Genomic DNA, 23,753 nt, shown 5'->3' with positions numbered 1-23,753 from the left:
TAAAATCTGGAAGGAAAACTAAACTCCTCATCTTTCAGATCTTTGCTTTCCCAAGTCAAATCTCAGATTTTTTGCATTTCTTTTGTTAAATTTATAGTACTCTTGCCAGATGGGTTTGCATTTTTTAATTCAATTATGTAAATCAAAAAATCTGAAATAAATTATTGTTTTGCATGTTATAATTTCGGTTTTAAGTTAAATTCCAAGTTGGGTGTTAAGTTCATCAAGGCATACTATAAACAACGGCATAAGGTAGGCCCACCAAACTCTTAACAAAATATTAATATGCATATATTCTTGCTTTTTAATGATTTTATATTTCAATTTATGCATTTGGTTAAATAATATCATAATTTTTTAAATTTTAAATTGCAATCACATTAGAATTTAATTGGGGTTTGAAGTTCATAACGAGGTACAACAACCAAAGACATACGGTTAATTCTTAATGTTTAAAATCTGGAAGGAAAACTAAACTCCTCATCTTTCAAATCTTTGCTTTCCCAAGTCAAATCTCAGATTTTTTGCATTTCTTTTGTTAAATTTATAGTACTCTTGCCAGATGCGTTTGCATTTTTTAATTCAATTATGTAAATCAAAAAATCTGAAATAAATTATTGTTTTGCAGGTTATAATTTCGGTTTTAAGTTAAATTCCAAGTTGGGTGTTAAGTTCATCAAGGCATACTATAAACAACGGCATAAGGTAGGCCCACCAAACTCTTAACAAAATATTAATATGCATACTTTTTATTGATTTTAAATAATTATTACACATTACTTTTCATGCTTTTTTTTGAATAAGTTGTTAGTTGATTTTAAAATACCCTTCTTAATTATCATGTAAATCGGTTAAACATGTGTTCTATAAAATTAGAAATTGATTATTACATCTAGCTATAACTTATAAATAGTCTTAGGGGAAAAAATTACTTAAGGTATGCATATCCTATGCACTCAAGTATTCGATCACTGTTCCACAATTCACAAATCACAATTCACAAATCCCAATTCACAAATCCCAATTCCACAACTCAGAATATAATCCCAACACTTAACCTCACCAAATTAAAACATCAAAAAACAGATCACTATTCCACAATCAATGTTCAGAAAATTCACAATTCATCAAATATCGCTAAAATGAAATTCAGTTCAAATCTACCAATTTTATCATAATTGTCAAACAAATTCAATTTAGTAATTGCAGTTTTAGTGTCCCATACGGAATAGACAACACCCAATAGTCTCAGAAAAAGCAAAATCAAATGAACAAATAAAACATCAACAAATAATTCACAATTCATCAAATATTTCTAAAACGACATTCAGTTCAAATCTACCAATTTGTAAGTTTATTGTCAATTACAAATATACTGAGTACTCAATTACAATTGCAAATATACTGAGTACTCAATTACAATTGCAAATCAAGCCGGAAATCTCAAATATTCCTCCACTGCAAATCACGAGAAGATCGTGATAAAGTAAAATTCTCAAATTTAACAGATACAAACAACTAGACATCGATAATAGTAACAACAAATTAGACAAAACCCCAATAATGGTCAAATTCTCAAAATATCAACTTTAACAGACGAAATCCCAATAATGGTTAAATTCTCAAAACCTAACAAATTCTCAAATTAACAGATAAAAAAATTTGATGAACCCCAATAATGGTTAAATTAACGTTAAATTCAAGAAACATACAAATAATTGGCAAACCAAGAATAGTAACAAAAAATCTCACCAAATTAAAACAAACTTAAATTAGGCACGCAATTTAACAGAGCATGTAAAACATAAGCTAGGTAGGGTCATTACCCAACATCGCCCATCGCCTCGCAATCGCCCAACGCCTCGCCATCGCCTCGCCCAGCGCCTCGCCCAGCGTCTCGCCCAGCGCCTCGCCCATCGCCTCGCCCAGCCAGCGACCTTACCCTCCACATTGATACGACATGCAAACCAAAAAAAAAAATCAGTTAGTTACTCAACAATTAATCGCTAAATTAAATCCTAAATACCCATTCCAATCAGAAAAAACTTGCGCCTATTTTACAAAATACCCTTAATCTGAGTTGAATTAGTTAAATTAGCGATTTTTGGCCCAACATCTTACATAAAAGCCTTAATCTGAGTTGGGAGAGGAATAGGCGGTGATTTCATTTGCTTCAACTTCTGGATTGATTGATAGTTTCCTTCCAAACACTCTTCATACATAACCATCAATTGCACTGCCACCTATACACAACAAATCAGAAACAAAAGTCTAAATTGGAATAAACCCATTATTTCGGATACAAAATCTTAAGAATTTAAATTCAATTCAACATGGAAATTCAGCATGTAACTTGGAGAAGGTGAGAAACTAAATGAAGCACTAACCTCCTCGACGCTGCCGTCATCCGCAGTTGTATTGAAAGAATCCAAGCCTACGTTCAGCTCTTCTTCTAAATCATCTATGTATATGGGTTTGATAAACGATGAAGGAGAGAAAAGATGAAGGAGAGAAAAGATGGAGATCTGATAAACGATGAGAGAGAAGGGAGGCAACAAATGAAAATAAGTTTGACTTGGGAGAGGAACGGCGGATAACAACAACAACATCAGATAGGGTTTCTGTTGTTAAGTATGGAAAGGATTGGGCTTTGAGAACAAAATGGGCCTCTGTTTTAAACTGTACTAAAACGAAAATTTGTACCTCTATTATGGTGGTTTATAAAATAAACGGAACCAAATACGGAGTATCATCTAAAGTTCGAATACTAATACGAAAATTTAAAAAAAAAACACAAGTTATGTTTGACTTTCCTTTTAGTAAAAAAGCATATAAAAAAAACATTCAAATACAATATTGAATTTAATTTAAATATAAACTTTCGTTTAAGTAAAACAGAAAAGCGAAAGGAAACAACATAAAATATTTAATTTATTTTAAAATTATACGTTCGTTTTAGCAAAAAAGGAAAAAAATGCATCAAAATGAATATTTTCATTTATCCGTTTATATATTGCAACAAAATTACAATGCAAACAACTTATAGTAACCAAATTAATGTGTAGTTTTAGAGTTTCATAATGGACGAGAATGGAGATCAATGTATGCAAGATCAAAGGTCGATATGGAGGGATAAAAAAAGACAACAGAGAAAATCACTCACTCCAGAACAAAGAGATCGTCAAAATGCAAAAAGACGACTCAGCTATGCATGTGAAAACCAATCAGATGTTATAGCTACTCCTGAAAGCCAACCTCAAACTCCATGTTCGGAAGGGCCTGTGATTGTTACCAATACTCCCAACACTTTGGGAGTTAGAAGGGCTATGGCAGACATCACAAATCGTGCCCACAATGTCACGACTGGATGTGAAAGGCGTGAACGTAAGAAATCTGAACATAATCAATTCATTTTAAGTATGTAAACATGACAACTTACCTAACCAATCAAAAACATGATTTGATAATGCAGTGCAACCTATTGATGAACTTCGTTTACTCGATACTCGGGCAAATCTAGAAAATCGGTTTTTTAGTGTCGGTGAAAGTAGTGCACCCACCGTGACCATCCCAGACCCAACATCAAACTCAAGCGGCATGCCCAATAGATTCTTTTGTGTTGGCGAGAGCAGTACAACCAATGCACGTATAACATACCCTACTTCAGACGATGTGGAATTGCCGCGTTTTGTTGAGGCGGAAAATGAAATACGCATGCCTGGCATATTATTCAATGTCGGTGAAAGTCGTGCAATCGACACCAACAACATATCAAACCCCATTTCTGATGATATAAGGGTCTGGAAAGTAGGGAGAACTGGTTATAGAAATTGTGCAAGAAATTACCAAGAGAGTCAAGGGGTTCCTATATTCAGTTTGCCACCCATGAAAACATGTCCGCATTGCCAAGCACGACTTTTCCATTGTGAATCTCCTGAACTATGTTGCTTAAGTGGGAAGGTCAAATTACCTGATTTTCCATTATCCTCTGATATGCTTGATTTATATTCTGATCAATCGGAATATGGGGCTCATTTTAGGCAAAACATTCGTAAGTACAACCATGTCTTTTCATTCACTTCAATGGGAGTTCATTTAGATGACGAACTAGCAAATGCACGTCAAGGCGTTTACACATTCCGTGCACAAGGTTCAATTTACCATCGTATTGGAGGTTTTTTACCTTTGAACGAAGGAGATCGTCCTCGATTTCTTCAACTCTACATTTATGATACTGAGCATGAAAATGAAAATCGTGCAGCAGAGAATTCATCATTACGCCTCGATGTCATCGACAGAATCAAGAATATTTTGAATGCTCACAATCCTTTTGTCCACAATCTCCGTCATCTTGCTCAGCGTAGTGACTTAAGTGATTGCAAATTTGTCATCAAAGAGCAACCTACAAATAAACATCAATACTCGATGCCGACAGCTTCGCAAGTAGCAGCAGTTGTCGTTGGAGGTGATGACATTTCCAACTTGAAGGATAGGGACATCATGGTAGAGTCAGTAACTGGGCAACTAAGTTATATCAAAGACACTGCCGGTTATTATGACCCACTGCAGTATCCTCTATTGTTCCCTTATGGTTCTTACGGCTGGGATTTAAACAGTCGAAGTTCCACTGGTAAGAAGTTGACATGCCGGGAATTCTATGCATACATGTTTCAGGTGCATATTTCTAATAACTCTTTTTTAAGCCTTATCCTAAAAATCATATACTTAGACCTTTATGACCAAAACAAGTATTTTGTGTTATAGATGCGACAACATCTTGATTCTCTAATCTTAAGAGGCGGTCGTCTACTGCAACAATTTGTTGTCGATAACTGTGTCAAAATGCAAGCCAATAACTTGAGGTGGATTGCACTCAACCAAGATAAGATACGTGCTGATTTGTACAAGGGTTTAGAGGATTCTTTAAATGCTGGAGAGCATAACACAGGTCCATATTGATTTAAGTTAATCAATTATATTACACTCAATAATTCATACATTGTTTCACATAATTCATATAATGTCTATTTGCAGAAAATGTTGGACGACGGACCATACTACCATCTTCATTCGTTGGAAGTCCAAGAGATATGCACCAGAGGTATCAAGATGCCATGGCATTGGTTCATAAGTTCGGCAAGCCCGATATATTTCTTACAATGACATGCAATCCATCTTGGCCAGAGATACAATCAGAATTGTTGGCCGGACAAGTTCCAAACGATCGTCCAGATCTGCTGACACGAGTTTTTCATGCTAAACTTGAAGAGTTGAAAAAGGATGTTCTCGAAAGGGGCGTCCTCGGAACGGTTGTTGCTTATGTATATGTGATTGAATTCCAAAAGAGGGGTCTTCCACATGTTCATATGTTATTAATTCTTGATCAAAATGACAAGCTAACCACTCCGGATGACTTTGATAAGATTGTGAGAGCAGTGATTCCTGATGAACAACAAGAACCAAAATTGTATAAGGCAGTTCTTAAACACATGATTCATGGCCCATGTGGTGTTCTCAACCACAAATCCCCGTGTATGAAACAAGGAAGTTGTAAGAAAGGATTCCCTAAGGAATTCTCCAATGATACAAAGCAAGGCAATGACTCATATCCTCTTTACCGTCGTCCACAAGATCGTCCAGCAGTACCGTTGCGTGAGAATTCACGAGTTCGTGTAGATAATTGGTGGGTAGTCCCATATAATCCTTTTTTGCTCTTAAAGTACGATTGTCACATCAATATTGAGATATGCAGCAGCATCAAGTGTGTCAAATATCTGTATAAGTACATCCATAAGGGTTCAGATAGAGTTTCAATGGAAGTTCATAACGGAGATGAGATTGCACAATATGTTGATGCACGGTGGATTTGTGCACCCGAAGCTATGTGGAAACTTTAAAAATTCCCCATGACTAGAATATGTCCTGCCGTAGATCGTTTGCAGGTTCATTTGCCAAACATGCATCAAGTGAGGTTCGAAGGGAACCAGCAAATCTCAAGCGTGTTAGCGAACCCAAGAAACTCTAAGACGATGCTCACTGAATTTTTCAAGATGAATTCAGTCGATCCAAATGCAAGGAAATATCTTTATCGAGAATTTCCTGAGCATTACAGATGGTTAACGAGTTCACGTGAATGGCAGAAGAGAAAAAGTACACAACGAGTTATGGGTCGATTGTATGTAGCTTCACCATTGGAAGGAGAACGATTTTATTTGAGAATGTTACTCAATCATGTGAGGGAGCGTACATCGTTCGAACATTTAAGAACGATCAATGGCGTCACACACCCTACATTCAGGGCTGCAGCTGAAGCCCTCGGTCTAATCGAGAATGACGAAAGCATTCGTCAATGTCTTTTAGAAGCATGTTCAGTACGAATGCCATCTGCATTACGTCGGTTATTTGCAACCATATTGGTATATTGTCAACCAACTGGATTACGAGCACTCTGGGATGAGTTTTTCCCTTACATGGTTGAGGATTATCCAGCCTCAAACACAACAAGTAATTATGTTTTCCTCACTAACAAACTTTTGCAAGACATAGATAGGTTATTAAGACCACTTAGAAAAAGGATTTCTGACTACACAGAGTTGCCAAGCTTACCCGAATGTACTGATGACATTGACGAGCTTCCTTCTATCATGGAAGAGTACTTTTCTGTTCCGGTTCCAGATGAGGATTTGGCATGCGTTGGCACTCTCAATAGTGACCAACAAGTTGCATACGACACAATAATGAATGCTGTCATTTCAAAGGCTGGCTGTTCTTTCTTCGTCGATGGTCCTGGGGGCACCGGAAAAACATTTTTATACAAAGCCCTTCTTGCTACTGTAAAAAGTAGAGGCGAAATAGTTATCCCCACTGCAACATCTGGAATTGCAGCAACGTTGTTGCACCAGGGAAGAACATCACATTCGACTTTTCAGCTCCCACTTAATCCAGACAGCTCATCAACTTGCTCATTTACCAAACGTTCTAAAACTGCAATTCTCCTAAAAAATTCTGCTATTATCGTATGGGATGAGGCCCCAATGACACACAGATATCAATTTGAAGCTGTTGATCGATCACTCAAGGATTTAATGGGGAATGACTTGCCGTTTGGGGGGAAAATTATTGTGTTCGGTGGTGATTTCAGACAGGTTTTACCGGTGGTTCGAAATGGAACTAGAGCTCAAATGATTGACGCATCTTTTGTCAGGTCCCCTATGTGGAGACACATTCGTATTTTGCGTTTGAGAGAAAATATGAGATCAATTGATGATAACGGCTTTGCTAATTTCTTACTCTCTGTTGGGAACGGTAATGAACCTACTGTTTCAGATCAGATGATAAGGTTACCCACTGCCATGATTATACCAACAGTGGCAGATAGTTCGATCGAGGCTTTGATCGACCAGGTCTTTCCAAATTTAAGTGAGCACGTTGGTGATGGAAATTTTATAGTTGAAAGGGCGATCACAACACCCCTGAACGAAGACGCTGATAGAATAAATAATAAGGTTGTCGAAAAGTTTCTCGGAGAAGGAAAAACGTATTATTCGTTTGATTCTGTTCCTGAAGATAAGAGAAATTTGTATCAACAAGAGTTTTTGAATTCGATTTCTGCGTCGGGATTGCCTCCCCATGCTCTCACCCTGAAACCTGGGGTACCCTTAATGCTTTTGAGAAATATTGATCCTAAACATGGTCTTTGCAATGGAACACGGTTGCTTTGCCATTCATTAAAGGACAATTTCATTGATGCTGAGATTTTAACCGGACATTCTAGGGGGAACAGAGTGTTTTTGCCAAGAATTCCCTTGAAAACTGCTGAAGATATTAAATTGCCATTCGAGATGGTCAGAAAGCAATTTCCTGTGAAGTTGAGTTTTGCCTTGACTATCAACAAGTCTCAGGGACAAACTATTCCACATGTTGGGATATTCCTCCCTGATCATGTATTTAGCCACGGCCAGCTATATGTGGCATTATCACGAGGAATTTCAGAGAACACGACAAAGATCGTGGTAGAAAAGGGAAAGGTTCAAGGTTGTGAAGGCATATTCACTAAAAATATTGTGTACAAAGAAGTTTTGTTGTCTTATGATTAGAGATACGGAATTAAAGTATTATTTTTTATTTCCAATTTTGTAATAAACGTTATTGTATTCTTGACATTGAGTAGTTTTTGTAATAATAATTGATTTACCATATAGCTACGGACGAATTGAGAGATGTGAATTTTATATATCGGAGTAATTAAATGTTTTCATGTACATAACTTTCTTTTCATGTGATATACCTATTCATACGTTGTGAATTTCGGTTTATGTAATTCTAATTTTATTCTGAACTAACTTTACAGGATGACAGAGTACCATTATCCAACTTTTGAGCATTTATATCCTAGCGGGGTACAACGATATGATGTACGAGCCCGACTGATTCGCAATTATGATATTTTCAACTACAACCATAAAGGAACAACCAAGCAAACATGGAAAATGATTTTTGTCGATGTTGAGGTAAATGACCTTACGCTTCATTCAAATTTTCATTGAATCTGAACTATATCATAACTTTTTCATGTGTTTCCTTTTGTAGGGTCAGGCCATACAGTGCAATATTTTCGGCCCCGCGATTGAAAAGTTTATAGGACGGTTTCAAGAGGGATTCATTTATATACTCCTTGCTGTACAAGTGATATTTGCTGAAGGGAAAAACAAAATTGTCCCCAATTGGAAACAGATGATCATCAAAGAAGAAACAAATGTGATACGTGAAGAGGAGGATGACATTTCCATACCTTCATTCCACTACAATTTGGTTCAGTTGAACCGATTAAGTTGTCACATCGACTGTACTGATAGAGTTTATGGTACTTTTGTTTGCCTTTTTTCAATATTTAGTTATCATGCATATGTCGTTTATTAATTGAAACATTGATGATGTTTTAGATGCAATGGGATTGGTCCTATACGTTTCACCGGTTGAGAATATTGGTGTGGATTCATTTAAGCGAGACGTGGCAATAATGGATACAACGTAAGTCCTCTAAATTATTAAAATGTTAATTACAAATCGAATTTACCTTTATTTCGATAAATTTGTCTTAATATTGTTTTAATTTCTACTTGCAGCTGGACTGTTATTAAATTAACACTTTGGAATGATTTTGTGCACGTTCTTGATGAAAATCTTAATCATGTTGACGTGGCACCAATCATTGTAGCATGTGGTCTGCATGTCAAGAGCTTCTATGGTACATCATCCAAATTAAATTATATAGTAAATGCTGTCTTTTTAATATGTAGTTTAAAGTATAATATCCAGCTGTGATAATATTTCTAATTGATAAATACAAACAGGTACATATCTTTCCACGGGATACCACACTAGGGTTTATGTTAACCCGGTTAATGAAAAAACAACATCCTTATCTACATGGTACGCACAATCTCGCCAAATACATGTACAACATAACCTTAAGTATTATGCTCACAACTTTTTTCACGTATAGGTATAAATCGGAAAAATTGGCAAAGATAAGGAGAGATTGGTTTCGTTCGTCGACTTTTTCGTTAAAGTCGTCGATTGATATTTCTAACACTCCCCGTATCCGATTATCTCAATTTCCCAGCGTGAGAAAGGTATCGTTTTTAACCTTGAAGTTTGAGTGTTGTCAACAAATTAAATACGGTATTATGTACTTAATTGTCGGACTTTGCGTCTTTTTTTTGGTAGGTTCAATACTGTCGAGTTGTTGCATATGCATGTCGCGTTGATAGTGTTGATAACATCATATATGAGGCATGCAATCGTTGCCTAAAAAAGGTTGTCATTTTTCAAGGACTACAAAAATGTCAATCTTGCAATCTCACCAACACTGTAACTATCCCAAGGTAACTATCTAAATTTTTTTTATACTTAAACACACATTATATATTGGTAAATATCTATATTAATAAATTGATTTAATTTCGTTTTATAGGTTGCTTCTTCGACTTACCATATTTGATAAAAGTGGTAATTTGAAAGTCACAATATTACACGATCTTGCACAACACCTTTTAGGTTGTTTAGCTACTGAAATAAAATCAGTACTTCAACAGGTTTCAATCTAATACTCTAACAACATAATTGTTTTAAAAATATTAGCTCATGTTGATTTTACATTTGAATATATTTTTTAACGTTCATGCAGCCTAATGGACGTAATCGAGTGATGGAAAAAGTATTTGCATGTTTCGGAAACAGAGCTTTTTCATGGGTGCTACATCCACCAATTGGAGATTTTAATCCTGAACATTCGTATACGGTTGGATATGTGTTGCATGTCGATTGGGCGGAGGAGTGCATGTGGTTAAACAAATATATTGCGAGCAAAAAAAGAAAATGATATTTACTATTTTGTATGTACTTCAATTTTGATTTTTCAATAGGATATGTTAGTTGTATCAAAATAATGTTAATTTTTTTTAATAGCTTTAAATTCGTCATGTAAGGCTACGAGTATTGTATGACCTCAATGTCGCAAAATATGGACTTTGCGAATGATTATTAGTGTCTAAAATTTGTAAAATTTCGCAAGCATCGCGTGCATGAAATAATAGGCACAATAAAGTTTCTAAAATTCACGCACGCATCGCGTGCATAAAATATTAGTATATTCATATTGGATCATAGTTTATACAGAACCTATCGGTTTTATGACAATTTAATGCGTAACAAGTTCTTTCGAATTTCAGTTCTTATCAGATTGTCGTTGAATCGAATCAGTTTTTGTCACCATTATATGTTTCTATACTTTCTATGCTTTTTTTTAAGGTAAGATGAATAGTCTTATCGAGTTAGAACCCCGCACGGGTCAACCCTATCGGGTCAGAACCCCGCACGGGTCAACCCACCCGGGTTAGCAGGCTAGACACTTTGAGAGTGGGGAGAGTGATAAGGGGAACCCTCCCTCAAAGTGCCCCTAGTGGGAATTGAAACCCTAATCTTTTGGTTGGAAGGTGGAATCCTTTCCACTAAGCCAAGACACACTTGGTTTATACTTTCTATACTTGGTACTCCATAGTTGGTACATTGTTGATTGGAGAGTTATACACTTATACTCTCTCTGCGTACAATTAACTGGTGCACTTTAATTGGCAAGGAATTAAATAAATGTGAATTGATACTAATATATTAAAAGGCGAAAAATGTTCTATTAACCATGTTGATGTGGAAGATGACATGGCATTAGTTTTTAGAGCAATGAAAAAAAGGTTTAAAGCTTATGTTTTTCATCACCTACATTAGTGGCCATTTGGAATATGTAATAGAACATTGAACAGATAAATCAAGGAATATAAATCTCTTATTTTAGCGGCTACATAAATTAGGGTAGGGATGGCAATCACATCCGAATCGAGTCCGAGCCGATCCGAAGAAAAAAAATCGATCTGAATCCTAGAAAAAATAGTCTGAATCTAAATTCGATTAAAAACATCCGAATCCGAATGGATATGGATCGGATATGGAGTCTGCAGAGACTCGGACTCGAATCCGACTTGAGTTCGAATCTGAGTCCAAATCTGACCCAAAATTATTTCAAAGTGTATTATTTTTCGTAGATAACTTTTTTTTAAAAGGAAGATCCTAATTCAATCTAATATATTTGATTAAAGCGCATATATTTTTAATTTATTATAAACTCGTTATATTTTGGTAAATAAGAAATATGATTTCTAATTTATTTTAAAATTAAGAAATACAAGTTCTATGTAAGTAAAGTTAACGCATGATTCGGATTTGGATATGGATATGAATAGAGATGCAATTTTGGAGTCTGGATCTTAAATGGATTTGGATATGGATGCAATTTTGGAGTCCGAATTTTAAATGGATCGGATTTGAAGTTTACCACATCTGACCCGAATTCGATCCATTGCCAATTTGCCATCCCTAAATTAGGGAATTGTTATTTTGTATCTTGAAGGAGCTGAGGATATACAAGGCGGTATAAGCTATACCACTTTTTTTTTTTACTGGAACTTTGTCTTTAGCTTAGTTGTTGGAGTATGTTTTTCGTTTGGATTTGTTTAGTTTGTCATTTTCTTTCTCTCCAAGCTTTAATCAAGAAATACAACTCGTGGCCATGGGTTATTTAGGCATTATATAAATCCTGTAATAGGTTGTTACGTGTTACGGATTTTTAGTACAAGAATATCATAATATCGATAATTTAAGTATAACTCGATTTGAATAATGGATTATACGAGTATATTATTATCACGTTCTCCGGAAGATTTAGACTTTTTCATTTTGAGCTTGGTCCATGATAGAGACTTTTGCGTTTTAAACTTTGTCCACATTGGAAGCTTAAAACGCAAAGTATCTACCATGGTCTAAGCTCACAAAGAAATGCATGTGGTTAAACAAAATATTGAATTTTAATTAATGATAATAATAAATATTAATTCGGTTAATAATAAATAAATAGTAATCATCAATGATAATAGAAATTAATTTCGTTCCCTCAACTTAAAAAATATAATAAATAGAAATTAATTTCGTTTCCTGAATTAAAAAAAATCTAATAATATTTTTTGAAAAAGATGGTATTGCAATTAGAAAAGTTAATAAAATATGTTAATAGATACTCCGTATTTCATGAATCTTTTATCTGTTAAATATGTTAATAAATCTGGTTAATAAGTATTATTATTATATTGAAGGTATTCAAAGAAAAATAGACTTCTGTGTTTTGAGCTTACAGTATGGTAAAGAATTTTACTGTTTGATATTCTACTATGGTGGAAGCTTAAAACGAAAGAATTCTCTACCATTGTTGAACCTTAAAATGTAGAAGCCTCCATGTTAAAAAGAAAAAAGAAAAAAAAAATTTGGAACTTATATATGAAGGAAATAATGCCCTTGGTCCAAGTATGAATTCAATGCGAAGTCTAATAAATGCGATTCAGTATTAATTAAACAAGTTAGTAAATTCAGTGAGATCAAGTGAGCTGAATGCCTAGCTAGAGGCCGCTTCAGTTCAAGTGGAATTAATAATATTAATCCACAACTTATAAGTTACTCTTGACTGAACCCGTAGGGTCACACAAATAGTTTGTGAACGGATCAAGTATTTAAGTGAATATATTATTCATTATATACTCCATTTATAAACATTCGGAAACGACATATCTCGGTTCCAGGGGAGCTGAAATCGTCAAAAGGCAAAATATAGAATGCTCCGGAAATGATGATATTGCCGGAAACGGAAATATGGATCATGACGGAAATATAAATATTATCTAAGTCGTAGATGTTGCCGGAAAAGGAAACATGGTTCGTATTGAAAAATATTATCGGAAATAGAATGTTGCCGGAATCGGAAATATTGTCGGAAACGGAAATACTACCAGAATCGGAAATATTGTCGGAATCGAAAATAAATTCCGGAATCGAAAATATTAATGGAAACGTAAATATTTGTTCGAATCGGAAATGAATTATGGAATCGGAAAACGAACCGGAAGCGCGACGTGCGAACGCTCAACGAACGAGCTTGCGAGACGCAAGGCCCAGCGCAAGCGCCAGGCCCAGTGCCAAGCAAGCCCACGCGGAGCAGCAAGGCATGGGCCGAGCAAAGGCAGCAGCGCCCAACGAGTGGGCCGCGTGCTGCTTGCTGCCACGCCCAGCGCGCATGGGCCGAACAAGGCAGCAACGCCCATTTGTGGGCTGCGGGCTACGTGCTGCACGACCAAGAAACGTGGCTCAAGGCCACACGTGCAAAGCCTTGGCCGACTAGGTTGCTTGCGAGTCAAGTAATCGTGTTTTCCTAATTTTACTGAAATTAGATGTTTTAGGTAAATCTGAAATACTTAGTATTTGATTATCCCTAGAATTCTAATGTTATTAATTAACTAGAATCCTAATGGATTTAGTTAATCGATTCCTAGTAGAATTCAAACTCCTCTATTTCCACCCTATAAATATGTGGTTCATGATCACAATTTATAATGCAATTCAATATACTATTCTAACACATTAAATTCAAGAGAGAATTTAATACTTGCTTATCACTATTGTGAGTTTCCCGAGTGCACATAAAACCTTAGAGAATATTCTAGTTGGTTGAATCTAAGGCGGATCCGAACGTGTTGTGGACTATCTACGGAGGGGCGACATTTGGAGTCATGTACTTGTTCTTGTTCGGTTCGGGAGCAGCTAGGGAAGGCACGCATCACATTGTATGTATACTAATTATGCTAATTGACTATGTGACAATTAATTTGGATTCCTGGCTTTATGGTTTTTCCGCATGAATTATATTGTTTATATTATTCATAATTCTACAATATATACTTTCACAGTTTGAGCTTGCACTATGGTGAAAGCTCAAACAAAAGAAGTCTCCACCATGGTGGAAGCTCAAACAGAAGAAGTCTCCGCCGTGCTGGAAGCTCAAATTGTGGAAGTCTCAATGTTTAAAAAAATTTACTTTTGTATAGAAAAATTGAGACTTCTACTTTTTGAGCTCATACCATGGCAGATTGGCAGGAGCTCAAATAGAAGAAGTTTTTACCATGGTAAAAGCTCTTAATGTGGAAGTCTCTGTAAAAAAAAAATCATTTCAATTTTTATTAGTGATATTAATTAGTTTTGTATATTTTAATGTTGAATTTATTATTACGCCACAATATAATAATTATTTATTTGATTAATTTATTTAATTATTATATTTTTTGATTAATTTATTAAATTATTATATTATTAAAAGAGGGAGAAAATATAAAAGGGTAGCTGAGTCATTTAATAGGATAGTAATATATAGAGGTGAGTAAAATTTTAAGAGTAGTTTACTGATTTATACTTACATAATTAGAATACAAATAAATTAGAAAATCAATCAAGTATGAATAAGAGTGTATAATGTTTTTTTACTATAGTACTCTATAATATTTTATTAACTAAATTCGATAATTATAACCGTCATTGATTGTATTAATTTATGCGTAGTATATTTAGAAATTGAATTCGATAACTATAAGTCTATCTCCGCCATTGATTATACTAATTTATGTGTGATATTTTACTACTTTAAAACAAAATTATGTAACTTCTTTAAATATGAGCAAAACTTGCGTAATCTAATCTATATACTATGCATAATTCCTCAACTACGTAATTGCTCAATTTTTAGATGCAACTCTTTGATTTTTACACTAGCTATTATATGCACACCAATCACACATCTTTTTACTGTTTCTGTTTTTTTTTTTGGTGATTATTAATACTTCATGATGAACTTAGTCATGTATCCCGTAACTTTTTTTTAATAATTTTTACTAATTGATATTAATAGTTAAAGTTACTTACTTACAACCGTGAAAATAAAAATGGTTTACTCAAAAAAGTGGAAGAAGTAATCCGTAGTAAACAAGAAAATTGATGCGCAACTAACCCGTGGTCCTCTCTACTCTAAAAAGCTCCTCCAACTACTTTAGGCTAAATAATTGAATTATATTTTAGTCAATTTTTAAAAAATATTTGTACACAGAGTACTATGGAAACCCCCACCAGCCTCAAAGTCATGAGTCTCATGACTAGCTGAATAAAGTAAATAGTGAAGTAGGTGCTAAGTGATTGGATAATGATGTAAATATAAAATGCTTAAGTAGGTATGACTATCAAAGTGAAGGGTGGATGAGAATAACACTATGATTGACACATATGATGAATGGAGATAAAAATAATTTTGTTTATGTACCCTTATTTGTTTTTCTTTTTTTAATAAATAATTTAATAATTTTGTTTATGCACCCTTTACGTACCCGAATGGGGGCAATAACACATTTATTCATCATTAATTTTTAATTAGGAGAATATCTATAAGGAATATGTGTCCAAAGTATAGTGTAATCAAAAAACCAAATCGTGAATAGAGTTTTAAAATTCAAAACTCTCTTACCAAAAAATAATGTCGGGTCCAATTGTCTAAGGCTAGGATTGACACGTACATGTGATGAATGAGGATGAAAATAATTTTGTCTATGTACTTTATTTGTTTTTTTTTAATAAATAAGATACCGAATGAGACAATAACAAATTTATCCATCATTAGTTTAATTATATAGAATAATATCTATAAGCTATATGTTTCCAAAGTATAATCTAATTAGACAACTAAATTGTCAAATATTCATAGAGTTTAAAAATTCAAAACTTTCTTATATATCAAAAAATAACGTATGGTCCAGCCGTCTAAGGCTTGATTTGGCGGGTGTGGATACACGAACGGGTGATGAAGCAGGGTTAATTTTATTTTTCACCCGCGAGGTGGGGATTAGGATGGGGATGAGTATCGTACTTATCGTGGTGAAGGGCATGAGAATGAGAATTTTTAGGTAGGAACAGGTGTTGAGGGACCAACCCCACCCCGCTTCGAAGTTATCTCTAGCTAAATAAAGTATATGGTAGCCGGTAGATGTTAAATGATCGGGTAATGATGTAGATGGTAGGGGAGTATTAAGTGGGTATGTGACAGGCTAAATCGCACTCCTATCAAAGATAAACCTAACGTTCCCCAACTAAAAATATAGCAAGGGAAGCAGGGATCGTATCCACAGGGAAACAATGTTCTTTCTACTATTAATCGACAATTCTAGACTATTGGGAAACAAGAATTGGATTGGTTTGTATATTAAACTAAAGCAAATAATCAAATCGGAAAATAACAATATTAAAGGAATCTAGGGCAGCGGTTCACCATAAATGCAGACCGGGATTGGACAACGGACAGTAACAATCAATTAACAATCATAACTAGGAAAACATGCATCTCTCGAATCTTATGGATTCCTTAGGATAGAACAACTAGCGGGCTCTCGCTACGTACTAGAAATAATTCCTATCTAATAGCCACAGACCAAAAAACATCAGATTTATATCTCTCGGCGCATAATCTAAGGTTAATCAAACTCAAATCAAAATAGTCCGGCCGAACAGAATTGATGAGCAATAATAATAAGCTATAGAAATTACAATCAATCAATCAATTAATCAAGTCCACATATAATCCCAATCATGCATTCATGGATCCCCTAAACCCTAGAAATTAAACTACTCACTCATGATAATAAATAACAACGCAATTAACATAATGGAAAACATTATTAAAGCAATGAATTAAATTAGAACGAGAAATAATACCGAATTAAAGGACAATGGAATAATAAAGCTTGAATCTTTGATTAAAATTAAAACTAAGTGTTTTGAGAAAATAAAGAGGACTAAAATAAAGGATTTTTTGGTATTTACTACCTTAAAAATACACCACTTTTGTATTTACTACCTTATGAAAATTTTATTTTAAATTACTACCTTAAAGTTCCATTTTTTTTGTATTCACTACCATTTTACAGTTTTCTCATTTTAAAATTGAGATATCTCTTTCGTTTCTTAATCATTTTAAGTGATTCAAAGCTCATTATTCTCATTTATAATGTAAGGATTCCATAGGGATCTTACCTTTTAACATTTCGTAAAATTTTAAACAAATTAAATATTATTTTTAAAATTTTAAAATATTTATGAATTATCAAACGATTTTTTTTGAAATGACGTACTCAATGAAATCCCTATAGAAAAAGGAAAATAATGAACTTCGAATCACTTTAAACGATTAAGAAACGAAAGAGATATCTTAATTTCAAAATGAGAAAACTGTAAAATGGTAGTAAATAAAAAAAATCTGGAAGTTTAAGGTAGTAATTTAAAATAAAAATTTCATAAGGTAGTAAAAACAAAAGTGGTGTATTTTAAAGGTAGTAAATACCAAAATTTCCTAAAATAAACTAAGTAATTTTTTTTAGACTAGAATAATGGATGTCACTAAAAATATAAGGGGCTAGTATTTATAGTTTGCCCAAAATAGAGCCCAAAATCGGAAATAAAAACTCGCGAAATACGCTGGAGGTTGGCGTCGCCCGATCGGGCGACGCTTCGCCCGATCGGGCGACGCTTCGCCCGATCGGGCGATGTGCTCGATAGTCGGCCCGATTGGGAAAAATTCCGCCCGATCGGGCGGTTGCGAAATGCCCAGAACAGGGCCCAGAATGACCGCCCGATCCGGATCGGGCGAAGCCCGCCCGATCGGCGTGTGTTGAAACTGCACGATCCTCTATCTTCAAAACGTCATATCTCCTTCGTTATTCGTTGGAATTAGGCGAGTGACCACTTGTTGGAAAGCTATTGAAGTATAAAATCCAACCCAATTAGAATTACATCATTTGGAGTTGTAGAACTTTAGTTATGCTTAAAATAGTGGACTATAGCCATTTTTGTACTTCCTTCGTTATTCGCTTTGCTTCAAAACTCTTCAAACTTAATGTTTGTGCTCTCGAAAGTACATAATCTCTTGCATTGATTCAAATGAGTAGGAAATGCACAAAAATATGGTAATTCCTACAATGATGAACCTGAAACTACAAACACACTACACGGAGCACATTAGTACTAAAAATCGCTCCGAAGAGCTCATTTGAGATCAAAAAGTACTAAGGGACGGGGGGGGGGGGGGGGTAAAAACTCTATATAAAACACACATATCAAACTCCCCCAAACTAGATCCTTGCTTGTCCCTAAGCAAGGAAATCATCGATGAATACAAGACCAACTTCACCCCCAACATATTTCAAAATGAAAAACATAATTCAAGGCAAAATCCAACGAGCATGCATCAATGTCAACCAATCAAATCCACCCAACCACAAATCCTCCCTAACAATCGTCATGCAAAGCAAACCACAAGTGCACAATGGAATTCAAGACTAGTGCTCACACACTCGTCACTCATTTATGTGGCGGATAAAAGATGTACCCGTTCGCTCTCCTCCCAACATATAAGTGAACAATGCCCTCCCAAACTCACAAAAACATACACTCAACCTAGTAGTCGACTCGAAATGTGTCATGTCATAACTTGCATTGATAAAAAACTATTTTCACATAAATACGACTCTATGCACAAAGGTCGGAAGGTCTTCAAAGCTTGTAATGTTAGGCTTATGTAAGGGTGCGGTAAGTTTGGGTATAATGTGAGCTTTAAAGCCTTGGCTTTGGGGAGCATAAATCCTAAAAACAACCATGATCAACCGATATAATGACCATAACTCTCCCACTCAACACATGACAAAAAAACAAAAATCCAACACCATACTTTCTTGCCTTTTTTCCACAATTGTAACCAATCACTCGTAAGGATATGAATTTGCAAAACTTGATTGAAACAATACTTTGAACTTTTTTATGAGAGTAATAAAGTTTTCTCTTTCTTTTCCTTTTCAATCTCTCTTTTTTTCTTTCTTTTTAGAAACCTTCACATTTGTTTTGTTCTTTCATTTCTTTTCATTTTCAACTCATTTTCAACAACAAACATGATAAGACGAACTCCTTTTTCAATACCCACTTTGTGCTCAAAATGTAGCACATTACAACTCCCTCACCTCACTACTATTAGCTCCCCCAAGCTAGGCTTGGGACTAGTAACCAATGGGGTTTTACAGGCTTGTAATGTGGCTAGTCACCGAATAAAGGGGCACAAGCAACAACATGGGTAGAAAAGGAGGGAACAAATGTATCTAGATTCATCTGAAGGCTACCTAAACAGAAAAATGCCTTCGTCCTCCACAATGTGCATATATATGAGTCATAAAACACTACTAATAGTTGTTGTTTGGGCTCCCAATTGAATATCAATTGGGCCATTAAGTCCAAAGCCCAAGGGCTCACAGCAACAACATCAAACACACTACAGTCCAAAAGGCTATTCAGCCGCCAATCAAGGCCCAAGGCCCACTTGCAATAAATGACCTAAGGGCAATCACTGCACAAACACTATAAATAAGCCGTCATGGCTCACTTACCAAGGTACGTCCATTTCACGCCTTAAGACTACTCTTCTAGGGAATTTCTCTCTCTAGAATCCGAGCATTGTTCTTACTTAGGCATCGGAGGGGATTTCCTCGGAAACACCCCCGAGGCTAGTAACTTGTTTATTGTGCAGATTGAACCGGACACAACACACTCGAGATAGCAAGATCTTCAAGACATACGAAAAGGGCCTTCATTCGAAGCCCATTGTTTCATCCACTTCAACACTGGAACAATTTGGCGCCGTCTGTGGGAAAGAACACTTGAAAGCTCCGAAAAACACTTCAATTTCCAAGTAAAAAATGAAAATTCCCAACAATGACAACCAGGTGGGAGACGTCCTTATCCAAACGGATTCGGAATCCGATGGAGGCGAACAGCCGCACTCAATGGCGAGGTCGCAGCCAACAAGGGCCACCGCCACGACCAGCATACCGCTCCCTTCTCGAGAAGAGCTCGCTGCAGCCATGACCATCATGCAGAACTTCCTCTTCAACGAGAAAGAACAAGCCCAGACAGCAGCTCGGCGAGAAGCGAGGAGAGCTAGGCGACAGGTATTGCTGAACATGCCCTCGACTGACGAGGAAAATGTGAGGCCCGAGCAAGATCTCCCCACAATGTCAGGAACGCACCTAATGACAAGGTGGAGAGAGAGCACGTGGGATACGCAACAGAGAGCTGTACAGCAGCCAGAATGGTTCGCAACACCGTCTCCAACACCACAAGCTCTCCAAAGTGGGGCCAGTGATCGAACTCGGATCCGAAGCTCGGTCCATAGCAGATTGCGACCTTCAGTTCACGATAGGCTGGGTAGCCCCTGTGGGTCCAGTAGACAACCCGAGGGCAGTGGCCAGTCGATAAGGAGAAGGAGAAGTGACCGAACTCCTAGCCCCCTACGCGCCCCTGAGCAGTCCCTTGGAGGAAACTCGAGAAGCGAAGGTATCAGGGCGATGCTAGGAAAGAGAATCATGACTCCAGCATCTTCCCCGTTCTCGGATGATATTGTCATGGAGACAATTCCCAAAGTAAGACTACCAGCGCACCTGACGTACAGCGGAATCACAGATCCGAGGGATCATGTCATCTCTTACGAACATCAGATGTTTCTGAGTCCCTACTCCGAAGCCTGCTGGTGCAAATACTTCCCAACCACGCTGACAGGAGTCGCTGGGGAATGGTTCAGATCGATGCCGAAGGGATCGATCAAAAGTTGGAAGAAGCTGAAGAAAAGGTTTTGTGTACAGTTCGTGAGCAACAATCGCCCAGAACGAACCACTGCCGAGCTAACCTCTATACAGCAAGAAAGAGACGAGAGCCTGCGAGACTTCATGGCCAGATTCCTGAAGGAATCCACCAACATTCCGAATCTGCAGCTAGACGTAGCAATCTTCGCCTTAAAGCACGCGCTACGGGAGGGGAAATTCCGAGACAAACTGACAATGAAAAACCCCTCCAAAATAGGTGACGTGCTCCAAATGGCAGATGCGTTCATCAGAACCGAAGAGTTCAACAAGGCAGCAGCAAGGCTAAGAGGTTCCTCGGATCCGAAAGATAACAGAATAAATCAGAGTAAGCCCGAGGGCAACTCAAGAAAGGGGAAAGAGAAGGTGGGTGCGAGAGAAGCGAGTCCCAAGAGAGATGGGAAGAAGGGTGAATTTCAACCCAAGTACACCAACTACACCCCACTCACCATACCCCGAAGAGAAATCTTCAACCTCCACAAGGACGATGAAAAGTGGAAGCTTCCAGACAAGCTCAGGTCAAACCCCCGCCACCGCAACAAGAACAAGTGGTGTGAATTCCACGATGACTTCGGCCATACCACTGTGGAGTGTAACTCGTTGAAGGATAACATCGAAGACCTCATCCGACGAGGCTACCTCAAGGGTTACCTGCTTGACCATAGGGCGGAAAGAGAAGAAAAAGAAAAGGCAAAATCTGGTAAGCTGCAAGAACAAGCCCAGAAAAGGGTTCACGAGACCGAAGGGCAAAAGAAAAAACCAATCCTCGTGGTATTCGGAGGACAAAGATCCAACAACTCCAGCAAGAAGCACTTAAGGGCCCTCTCCCACCGAGTCAACTTCAGCAATGTAGGGGAGAACCAGCCTACCCCCCCGAACATGACTTTCACCGCTGATGATTGCCTCGGGACCCAGTACAAACATGACGACCCGTTGGTGATCGAAATGGATCTCAACAACCACAACGTCCATAGAGTACTAGTCGATGGAGGGAGCGCTATCAACATCATCTTCAGGAACTATTTCGAACAGCTCATCCTCGAAGAGGGAGAAGAGTCACTGACCAAGGTCAGTTACCCATTGATCGGATTCAACGGATCCGCAGCTATTTCCCGAGGAAAGATCACCCTACCCGTTACAATCGGCCAAGGCCTGGCGGCAAGAAACGTCCGAGAGGAATTCTTGGTGATGGACTGCGACTCAGTGTATAACGTCATCATGGGACGAACCATGATCTACAAGATACAAGCAGTTCCATCTACATACCATCAGATGATGATGTATGTCTCGGATGCTGGCTTCGCCGAGCGGATAAAGGGCGACCAAGAGGTGGCAAGGTCAACCTGTCACACGGCCATCCGAAAGCCGAGGCTAGGAGACAGTCCCGAGGACGAAGATGAGAAGAGTTCTCCCCCAGGTGGAGCAAAAGATGCCAAGAGGAGAAAGGCGGGGCCGAGCAACCTGGTAAAGCCCGCAGAAGTTGATGCTCGACCAGAGACCCTTTTCCCCGAATCAGACCAAGAGATGGAAGACATTTCCCTAGAGGATGAGTCAGACAGAAGTGTCCGAATAGGCAAAGGCCTAGGCTCGGGACTTCGAATAGAGTTGATCCAGCTGCTGAGGGATCACAAAGACATCTTCGCGTGGTCGGCGGCTGACATGCCAGGGATAGATCCGAAGATGATATGTCACAAGCTGGATGTCAGTCCCGAGGCTCGGCCAATCAAACAGAAGAAAAGGAACTACTCCTCGGAGAAAAACAAAGCTATCGCCGAAGAGGTGAAGAAATTGCAAGAGGCAGGCTTCATCGAGCCGTGCATGTACCCCAAATGGTTGGCCAATATGGTCATGGTCAAGAAAGCGAATGGCTCGTGGCGCATGTGTGTCAATTTCACAGATCTGAATCGAGCCTGCCCAAAAGATTGTTATCCCCTCCCGAGGATAGATCAGGTGGTAGACTCTACCAGTGGCCACGCATTGCTGAGCTTCATGGACGCCTTTTCAGGATACCATCAAGTATTCATGCACCCCGACGATAGGGCGAAGACCGCCTTCATCACGAGCGCGGGAGTGTTCAGCTACAGAATGATGCCCTTCGAATTGAAAAATGTCGGAGCCACCTACCAAAGACTAGTTGATCACGTCTTCGCCGATCAAAAGGGAAGGAACGTCGAGGTTTATGTGGACGATTCCATAGTAAAAAGCGTGAAGGAGAAGGATCACATCAAAGACCTGGCCGAAACCTTCGCCAACCTGAGGAAATACAACATGAAACTGAACCCAAAGAAGTGTGTCTTCGGGGTAAAGTCGGGGAAGTTCCTCGGATTCATGGTAAGCGAAAGGGGAATAGACGCGAACCCGGACAAGGTCCAGGCTGCGCTAGATCTACCCGAACCGAAGACAAAAAGAGACGTGCAAAGGCTAACGGGCAGGTTAGCCGCACTGTCAAGATTCATATCGAAAGCTTCGGATAAATGGGCACCCTTCTTCAAAGCTCTCAAACCCAAGACCCTCCCAGGGGGAGAAGAAGAACCCATAAAAAAGAAAGGCGTCCCGAGGAAGGTGGACCCCGAGCTGACATGGGAACAAGAGTAAAGAGACGTGTTC

The 23,753-nt window shown here is 37.6% G+C and overlaps 3 protein-coding genes across 3 annotated transcripts; all 3 read left to right on the top strand.

The window, feature by feature from the left end:
* The first annotated feature begins 3,080 nt into the window (after positions 1–3,080).
* Positions 3,081–5,897, top strand: LOC110778018 (uncharacterized). Its single transcript, XM_021982577.2, has 4 exons — positions 3,081–3,384; positions 3,473–4,674; positions 4,765–4,948; positions 5,035–5,897. Exons 1-4 carry the CDS (start codon positions 3,081–3,083, stop codon positions 5,895–5,897), a joined length of 2,553 nt encoding a protein of 850 aa, XP_021838269.2.
* A 132-nt stretch (positions 5,898–6,029) lies between these two features.
* LOC130467540 (uncharacterized) lies at positions 6,030–8,096 on the top strand. The gene has a single exon (XM_056836078.1). It carries the CDS (start codon positions 6,030–6,032, stop codon positions 8,094–8,096), a length of 2,067 nt encoding a protein of 688 aa, XP_056692056.1.
* Positions 8,097–8,351: 255 nt separating this feature from the next.
* On the top strand, positions 8,352–10,531 carry LOC130467539 (replication protein A 70 kDa DNA-binding subunit B-like). Its single transcript, XM_056836077.1, has 9 exons — positions 8,352–8,510; positions 8,590–8,863; positions 8,943–9,030; positions 9,126–9,247; positions 9,354–9,432; positions 9,506–9,635; positions 9,730–9,887; positions 9,977–10,097; positions 10,190–10,531. Exons 1-9 carry the CDS (start codon positions 8,352–8,354, stop codon positions 10,382–10,384), a joined length of 1,326 nt encoding a protein of 441 aa, XP_056692055.1. The 3' UTR covers positions 10,385–10,531.
* Positions 10,532–23,753: the final 13,222 nt, after the last annotated feature.

This window comes from Spinacia oleracea, chromosome 2 (assembly GCF_020520425.1).
Source record: "Spinacia oleracea cultivar Varoflay chromosome 2, BTI_SOV_V1, whole genome shotgun sequence".
Taxonomy (NCBI): domain Eukaryota; kingdom Viridiplantae; phylum Streptophyta; class Magnoliopsida; order Caryophyllales; family Amaranthaceae; genus Spinacia; species Spinacia oleracea.
This window is presented reverse-complemented; position numbering and strand designations above follow the sequence as displayed.